This window comes from Vicia villosa, linkage group LG1 (genome assembly GCF_029867415.1).
Source record: "Vicia villosa cultivar HV-30 ecotype Madison, WI linkage group LG1, Vvil1.0, whole genome shotgun sequence".
In the NCBI taxonomy this organism is placed as follows: Eukaryota; Viridiplantae; Streptophyta; class Magnoliopsida; order Fabales; family Fabaceae; genus Vicia; species Vicia villosa.
This window is the reverse complement of record NC_081180.1, coordinates 154,002,644-154,012,255: the sequence shown is the minus strand read 5'-3', so window position 1 is coordinate 154,012,255 and position 9,612 is coordinate 154,002,644. Positions and strand designations below refer to the sequence as shown.

The 9,612-nt window shown below is 38.7% G+C and overlaps 1 protein-coding gene across 1 annotated transcript; it reads right to left on the bottom strand.

The window, feature by feature from the left end:
* Window positions 1-4,361: 4,361 nt before the first annotated feature.
* On the bottom strand, window positions 4,362-9,186 carry LOC131657859 (uncharacterized). Its single transcript, XM_058927214.1, has 3 exons — window positions 8,176-9,186; window positions 7,833-8,065; window positions 4,362-4,425 (listed from the first exon to the last, which is right to left on the bottom strand). Exons 1-3 carry the CDS (start codon window positions 9,184-9,186, stop codon window positions 4,362-4,364), a joined length of 1,308 nt encoding a protein of 435 aa, XP_058783197.1.
* Window positions 9,187-9,612: the final 426 nt, after the last annotated feature.

The window sequence follows — 9,612 nt, the reverse complement described above, 5'->3', positions numbered from 1 at the left end:
AACGACTTTTCAGCGGAAGTGATTCTGAATCGACTCGCGTCTATTCCGAACCACTATCGAAACGATTGTATATGTGTTTAAAACCGGTCAAAAACTTGAGGTAAGTGATAAGAGTATACGTTGCAGAATCAAAGCGTTGCTCTTATTGAAAATCAGATTAACTTCTTGTATGATGGACAATGTTTGCAATGCAGTAAAAGTGATAGAAACAAATATACAAACACTTGGTGATAATGATCAAATTGACGGTGATTCAATATGTGATGGATTGTGATGTTTATATAAGTTCTTAATTCACAATCTTAACACTCGAATCGTTGATCAATTTGCTATTATAACCAAACATGAACAGAACGTAAATGAAAAAGTAAAAGCGACAAGAACACGATATTTGTTTAGGCAGTTCGTCGATCGTCCTCGCTACGACTACGTCTGCCCCCAATTCCAAACTGAAATTGGGTAATCTTTCATTAATGTTGAAAGTAGTATATACAAAGAAGATAACAAAGCGATAAACCATAAACCAATTATGTCGATCCTTTGAATCTTCTTCCCCCTTAATCTTAAGTCAGATCAAGGTTATCCAAGAGCTTCACTTTGATCCCTTTCTGCAGTGTCTTCAATTCCCTCGAACCCTTGTTCTTCAATCTTCACACTCAGTCGGATCCTCGATGAAACCTCTTGATAAAAACCCCCAAGAAACACCTATCTTGGAGGACAAAACCCACAGATTTTATTCACCAAAAACCCCACAAATCTTCACCCACTAGGAATCTTCAATTCCGTTCCATGGACGTTATCGAAATCGATCACTAACCCTCAACGCAAGAATGATTATGTGTAATTGTGTTGGAGATGACGAAGAACGAAGATGAGAAGCCTTTGTGTATCTTTCAGTCGTTGGTGTTGCATGTAATAATGAACCTTGGACAATATATATGATAGCTTAACAGTTGGAGATGAGAGAAACAGAATTTTTGACTTTCTTGATCAGTTAGGTCGACCTCTTTTAGTGCTTAGGTCGACCTAGCAGAACTTGCAGAATTTTGCTCCCAGTTAGGTCGACCTGTTAAAGGAGTAGGTCGACCAGAATCCTCTTCAAATGCATTCTGGGGACATTTTCTCAGATTAGGTCGACCTAGTTGTTGTGTAGGTCGACCTAGCAGACTGATATGTAAATTTCATCAATTTAGGTCGACCTAGATGATGTGTGAGTCGACCTAGCAGAAGTATATGGATTTTTCTCCATTTTAGGTCGACCTGGGTTGATGGTAGGTCGACCTAACTGCTGCTTTTCTGCATTCTTCTTGTTTTGCATGTGTTGAGTCGACCTATATGCATAATAGATCAACCTGTTCTGTCATGAGTGATCAATGCTTGCTTTTCTTTGAGTTTTCTGCTCCCGCTTTGTTGTTTGAATGCTTATTGAGTTTGCCATTAATCAAAAACATCTTTGAGTGTAATCTTGTATTCACATTCTCCCCCTTTTTGATGATGGCAAACCAGTAGTCGAGGCTTTGGTAGTAAGTGACAAATCCTCAACAAACTCAGCATCTATCTCTCAACAAAGCTCCCCCGTACACTCAGCATCTATCTCTCAACATGGCTCCCCCGTACACTCAGCATCTATCTCCCCCTTTGACAACATCAAAAAGAGAAAACAAGAGAGTAGAAGAGTAACGAGAGAAACATAGATAAAAAAATAATCAAACAGGAAACACTAGCATTCATAGTGTAATAGATAAAATGTATACAGTGAAACCATAAGATCTAAAGATGTTTAAAAGAACACTACAACATACATAATCATTAACAGAAGCAAGTAGAGGTGACATAATATCCAAAGAAAACTTTGAATGTTACAATCAAGCACACATAATATTCAGACACATTTTAAAGAAAACTAAATTAAGTACTTAGAATATTCATGACAGTGATGGAATGAGATGTAATGATATGATGAAATGAAAAGATATGCATCCTAACGCCTTCCCCGTCTTCCTCTTCCTCTTTGAAATGTTTGAGGACGGTCTTCTTCAACTTGTTCCAACAGATCAAGCACGGAGTGGTTTAGAGTATTGAAGCTTTGACTTATGTTGGCATGACGATGCAATGCCGTTTCCTCAAACTGATTCTGTCTTAGAGTCGAGTTGGAGGCAAAAGTCTCAAAATCGCTTTTGTGATCTTGAACCAAGTTGTACAACGATTGATATTGTTGTTGTTGTTCTTCATAGCGATCTTGTTGGAGCTGTTGCATTTGTTGGAATTGAAGCTGTTGTGTGTTGAAGTGTTGTTGTTGTAGGAGCTGCATATTTTCTAACATGGAAATGATGTTGGTTTGATCTGGCGGAGGCGGAGCCGTGTATCCCCAAGGGATATCCTCTTGTTGAGAAGGAACATATCTCCAATTTGCATCCGTATCTTGTGCAACATCTTCCATGTGATGATCATCATCATTTGCATTGTCTTGATCAAGTCCTTCTTCTTCATTTCCTGCATTGTTTCCAAACTCCGTGGGATCATCATAGTTGTAGATAACCTTCCCTGTTCCCTTTTGAATGAGATAGTAGGTTTTCCTAACTGGATTCCAATGGTATCCCATAAGAGTCAAGGTGGTTTGTGAGAATTCTTGAGATTGATGTATGCGAGTGTAGTGTAAGTGATCAAGTCGCATGCCGAAGTGATTGACAATTGTTTGAATGATTGATCCATAACACAGGGCTGTAGTTTTCTGTTGGACCTCATGAAACTTAGCAGCTAGGAAGTGAGGCCAATGTATACGCGTTCTATTTTGCAGCAGATACATGAGCACAACTTCATTCCTTTCAATTCTTGAATACCCTCCTGCCCTTGGTCGAATGATTCTTGAGATTACCCAATTTAAGAGCCTAGGATCTCGCTTCAGATGACCGGCTATTATTGTTTCATTAGGTCTGTCAAATACGGAAGGGTCTTTGAGGATAGTCTTCATGTAGGCCTCATGGTCATAGTTTCCCGGTACATCCCCGTCTACCATACAGAATTCATCACCTACAATTTTCAGACCAAAGATACTAATCCAAGCCCGTTTGTCAACAACATGCGACCTAGAGCCCATTTTGAAACGGAAATTACAACCATCCCCTTTTGTAAATCCTGCATAGAAAGCCCTAACGGTATTTTCACAGTACGGAGTATCACATTGCACTAAGGGATGAATATTTTGATGTTCAATCAAAGCAGCGACATCGGGGATATGCATGTTTTCGACAAGATTTGGATCATAGGTATATTGCTTAACAATTTTTCTTTTCATCTGCCAATTCTCAAAATTTTCCCTACAATCAGGATGAACAAGAGCACTTACCGGTTGAGATGATGAACTAGAAGCAATTTCCTTTCCTTTTCTTGATTTTGGAGGCATGGTTGAAGATGATTTGTGTGAGAGGGATGATTTTTGACACTCTTTGAACTTTGGGGAATTAGGGTTGGCCGTACACAATGATATGAGAATGAGTGGGAAAGAAAAGAGGAATAATTATGAATGAATGGGGATGGGTCGGGTCGACCAACAGACCCAAAATTGGAAATTTTTGAACCAGTAGGTCGACCTAAATGAGGGCCTGGTCGACCTAACAGAGGTAGTGAGAAAAATAACCAGTTTAGGTCGACCTAAAGAGTGGGTAGGTCGACGTAACTGGACAATTTTAGTTTCTGCTGAAAATTTTTTTTTGTAGGTCGACTCAGATACAAGGTAGGTCGACCTAAATTGCTTCAAAATGTTTGAAATGACTTAGAGATGTTGCTATATGATGGATTTATGCTTAGTTGCTTGCTTGTATGCCCAAATTATGATATGTTATGAGTGGAGATGATAAACACATATGTAATTGAGATATATGGGTAAGCATACTTGAAGTCACTATAAACATGATAATTGATAGCATATTATAGAATCAATAAAATTTTTGGAAGTGAACAATAAACATGTTACCGCTTTCTCAATGTGTAGGTGTTTTGTCATCATTGTGTGAAGTCCTCTTGTTAGTGTGCCATACTCCTAGATTTGATGATGAATTGTCTTGATAGAATGTTTCACAGCTTGATTGCTTGATTTTTGCGAAAAACTCATCTAGTATCGATTACTTGATGTTCTCCCGGATGCGGGACATGGTCCCAAACAATATTCTGTTTAGAATAGGTTTAAAATATCTTTGCAATTCAACTTGCCAATTGCACATCAAGTAATGCGTCCTTTGTGTTTTTCGGGTTAACTGTATTTGTGATATATCTTATACATTTGTGGTGGCCAGGTCACTTGCATTTCCTTTGCCAAGAATAGTTCTTCATAGATGACATACCAAAAGTGATATGTCTTCCTTTTATGTGTCTTGAGCATCAGCTATCAAGAGACCACCACCTTTTGGCGATGTCAAGACACTTTTCCTGCAAAGATTAATTCAGAGTGGAAGGTCCCCAATCTTCATTGGGTCCTAGATGGTGAGTACAGACATTGTTGCACTTAGGCAACCATTGAAATACTCCTTTAGGAACTAAAATTCTCCTAAATTTGCATTTTTCAATGGTATGTCCCTTTTTGCAACAATAATGACAGGTAATATGATGAGAATATGGTGTTTTGCTAGTTGATACTTTTGGTACAAAAGTGTATTTACTATATAAAGGAGTATACGATCTTTTGAACTTATTTGGATCAACGGCAAAAGTCACTTTTGGTTGTAGAGCCTTGTCTAACTTGGCCTTTAGATCTCTTACTTCTTTTTGCCAAATGTGACATGTCTCACAACCAAACCATGATGTAGGATCTATTTCAACTTTATCCTTTTGAATGTCTAGCATAGATTGTTTTAAGGCTTCCATATCTTTTTCGGTTTTCTCAACTTTTGATTCAAGATATGAAAAGATTTTCTTATTTGAGGCCAAAAGTTTGAAAGCTTTAATTGCATCTCTATGTAATTCTTCAAAAGCAAGTTTTAGTTGAGAATGAGATACCTTATCTACGAGTTCAGGTTTAAGATGACTTACAGCTTTCTTTTTCTTGTGTTGATGAGCCATGAAACATAGGTTTGTTGATTCTTCTTCATCGCTTGATGAGCTTTCACTAGATGAATCACTTTCCCATGCTATGTAGGCTCTTTTAGATTTGTTATGACCTTTGCTTTGGTTCTTCTCTTTTTCCTTCTTAAGGTATGGACAATCCGGTTTGTAGTGACCGGCTTTCCCACAATTGAAGCAAAGACCTTTGATTTTTCCTTTGTTGTCGTCATCTTGTTTGAACTTGTTTGAATGCTTTCTATAGTTGATCAAGCCTTTGTCAGAATGTTTTGCTCCATTTTTCTTTAGATATTTGTTGTATCTTCGCACAAACAGTCCCATTTCCTCATCATCGGAGTCTTCGTCATCACTTGTATCACTATCCTTTGGCTCTTGTCTTGAGGTCTTGGAGCTTGAAGCTTTTAGAGCTATTGACTTATTCTCTACCTCTTTCTCCATGTTCTTTTCTTTCTTTGCCCTTTTCTCATGCATGTCAAGGCATTTAAGGTGTTGTTCATGTTCCTCTAGTTTACCAAAGAGAGTGGTAATGTCTAAGGTGTTTAGATCATTTGCTTCCTTTATTGCTGTAACCTTGGGTTGCCATTCCCTGTTCAAGCATCTTAAGATTTTGTTAGTAGCAACTGCATTGGAAACAGGTCTATCAAGAGAATTTAACCGATTTTTCAGGTGAACGAATCTCTTCTGCATGTTTTCGATGGATTCACCATCTTCCATGTGGAAGAGTTCGAACTCTTGAGTTAACGTATTGATCCTAGCTAGTTTGACATCATCCGTTCCCTCGTGGGCAACTTACAATGTGTCCCACATAGCTTTAGCTGATCTACAATGGGAAACGCGATAGTATTCATCAACTCCTAGAGCTGAGATTAGAATGTTTCTCGCTTTCCAATCGTATGCATATCTCTTTTCATCTTCAGCATCCCAAGTATTTTCTGGTTTTGGAACAACTGCACCAGCTGCATTTGTCATGGTGATCTGAAAGGGACCATTGACAATAGCTGTCCAGATGTTCCTATCAATTGCATTGATGTGGACACACATACAATCCTTCCAATAGCCATAGTTTTCACCTTTGAAAACTGGAGCTCTATTGTGAGCCCCTTTAGGTCCGGAAGCCATCTTTCCAATAAGTGTTTCACGTAGCACGGAATAAACCAGAGCTCTGATACCACTTGTTAGACGCTGGCCTTAGGATCTAGAGGGGGGTGAATAGATCGTTCACAGTTTTACGGAGTTAAACGACTTTTCAGCGGAAGTGATTCTGAATCGACTCGCGTCTATTCCGAACCACTATCGAAACGATTGTATATGTGTTTAAAACCAGTCAAAAACTTGAGGTAAGTGATAAGAGTATACGTTGCAGAATCAAAGCGTTGCTCTTATTGAAAATCAGATTAACTTCTTGTATGATGGACAATGTTTGCAATGCAGTAAAAGTGATAGAAACAAATATACAAACACTTGGTGATAATGATCAAATTGACGGTGATTCAATATGTGATGGATTGTGATGTTTATATAAGTTCTTAATTCACAATCTTAACACTCGAATCGTTGATCAATTTGCTATTATAACCAAACATGAACAGAACGTAAATGAAAAAGTAAAAGCGACAAGAACACGATATTTGTTTAGGCAGTTCGTCGATCGTCCTCGCTACGACTACGTCTGCCCCCAATTCCAAACTGAAATTGGGTAATCTTTCATTAATGTTGAAAGTAGTATATACAAAGAAGATAACAAAGCGATAAACCATAAACCAATTATGTCGATCCTTTGAATCTTCTTCCCCCTTAATCTTAAGTCAGATCAACGTTATCCAAGAGCTTCACTTTGATCCCTTTCTGCAGTGTCTTCAATTCCCTCGAACCCTTGTTCTTCAATCTTCACACTCAGCCGGATCCTCGATGAAACCTCTTGATAAAAATCCCCAAGAAAAACCTATCTTGGAGGACAAAACCCGCAGATTTTATTCACCAAAAACCCCACAAATCTTCACCCACTAGGAATCTTCAATTCCGTTCCATGGACGTTATCGAACTCGATCACTAACCCTCAACGCAAGAATGATTATGTGTAATTGTGTTGGAGATGACGAAGAACGAAGATGAGAAGCCTTTGTGTATCTTTCAGTCGTTGGTGTTGCATGTAATAATGAACCTTGGACAATATATATGATAGCTTAACAGTTGGAGATGAGAGAAACAGAATTTTTGACTTTCTTGATCAGTTAGGTCGACCTCTTTTAGTGCTTAGGTCGACCTAGCAGAACTTGCAGAATTTTGCTCCCAGTTAGGTCGACCTGTTAAAGGAGTAGGTCGACCAGAATCCTCTTCAAATGCATTCTGGGGACATTTTCTTAGATTAGGTCGACCTAGTTGTTGTGTAGGTCGACCTAGCAGACTGATATGTAAATTTCATCAATTTAGGTCGACCTAGATGATGTGTGAGTCGACCTAGCAGAAGTATATGGATTTTTCTCCATTTTAGGTCGACCTGGGTTGATGGTAGGTCGACCTAACTGCTGCTTTTCTGCATTCTTCTTGTTTTGCTTGTGTTGAGTCGACCTATATGCATAATAGATCAACCTGTTCTGTCATGAGTGATCAATGCTTGCTTTTCTTTGAGTTTTCTGCTCCCGCTTTGTTGTTTGAATGCTTATTGAGTTTGCCATGAATCAAAAACATCTTTGAGTGTAATCTTGTATTCACAAGATTCACTCAAGTTATTCATCAAAACATCGCACTTAGGGTAAAATGAAAAAGAATGCTTACACCACAGTTTTGTTGGCACTCCCATCAACCAATCCCATGCCTTCTTGTCAAGTTGCTTAAGCTCATTCATCTTCTTCTCCCAAGCCTGGAAGTATGTGGCCTTGGCAGCCCCCATTAAAAGGTCCCTAATGGCAGCTCCACCACCAAATTTCTTCTTGAAATTTGCATACAAATATCTGAGGCACACCCTATGTTCTATCTGTTCAAACATCTCCTCAAAAACACTAACAAGCCCCTAAAACCAGCATAAGCACACAATAGAAAATGAACAACATTAGCACTATACTATAAAAATGAATCAATTAGCACTATACCATAAAAATGAATAACAAACACAATTTGTACCTTTTGTTGATCTGATATAAAAACATACTTTCTCTCAGATCCAATGTCTTCCATCAGCAATTGCATAAACCATCTCCAGCTTTCCTTTGTCTCGGTCTCCACCACACCAAATGCCAAAGGATAATATTGGTCATTTGGGTCCCTTGCTACAGCAATTAACAGTTGACCTCCATATTGTGTCTTAAGATGACACCCATCTACACCTATAAATGGTCTACAACCATGGGTAAACCCTTTCTTGCAGCCATCCAAACAGAAATAAAACCTCCCAAATCTTGGTGGTAGTGTTGGATGTGGTCTCTCAGTGTTTATCTTGACAGTATTACCAGCACAATGGTTTCTCAACTCAGCTGCATAACTCCACAACATATTATATTGTTCCTTTGCATCACCTTCAATTATTTCATCAGCAATAGCTTTTGCTCTCCAAGCTTTTCCTTTGGTGATGCCTACTGAATATTTATGTCTAAGCTCAGCCATAATTTCAGACAACTTTACTTTCCCTTGTGACTTCCTCTTTTCAACCACTAACTTAGAAACCCACTTGGAATTGGCAGACTTGTTATTTAATACCCTTGCACATGTGTGGGTCCCCACCCAAGTCTTTATCTGGTATGTGTGACTGTCTCCCACTTTACTACATAATGCCAAAAAGCCACATTTACCCTTGCACTCAACCCTAACCCTATAACTCTCATTCTTAACAAAACTTATCTCTCTACCATTTAATACAGACCACTCCCTAATAACATCTTTAAATTCAGAGAGAGATTTGAACTCCATACCTAATTTGAATTGAAAGTCTTTGTTGAGCAGCTCTGATCTGAACTTGTCATACTTTGGCTTGGAAGGTTTCTCACCCATGTCACTTTCATCAGCATCTGAACTATCAAGTTCCTCACTAGCATAATCCACATCTTCATCATTGGTTGTACTCCTCTTTGAACTAGATCCTAAGACACTCTTGGGCACCAAAAGATTAACCTTCTTTACCATGCTTTTGGCTTTCATGTTTTTGGGATCCTTGGATGCACAACGCTTGAATCTCAAAAAATTTCCATGGACATTCACCCTATTCCCAGTCTCGGGAAGAACTACCTCCACTTGATCGAATTGTTCATCTTCTACTTCAATCACTCTTTCCTCTTCACTATCATCGAAACATTCTCATGCATCAGTATCAGAACCACTGCTCTCAGTTTCACTAGATGTGCTGAAGTCATCCACATTAGGATGAACCACCTTGGTCATCATGTCCTTGACACCATGCTCCACCCAAATATGGCCATCAACCTTACAAGCCATACAATGCTTAGCAATTTCTACACAAGCTGCATCATCAACAACATTCATAAAGCCTTCATCTAGTTGCGGTATCTTTCGCCATAGCCTAAAACCTTCATATCCCCAATCCCTAACCAAACTAACAGCTTCAAA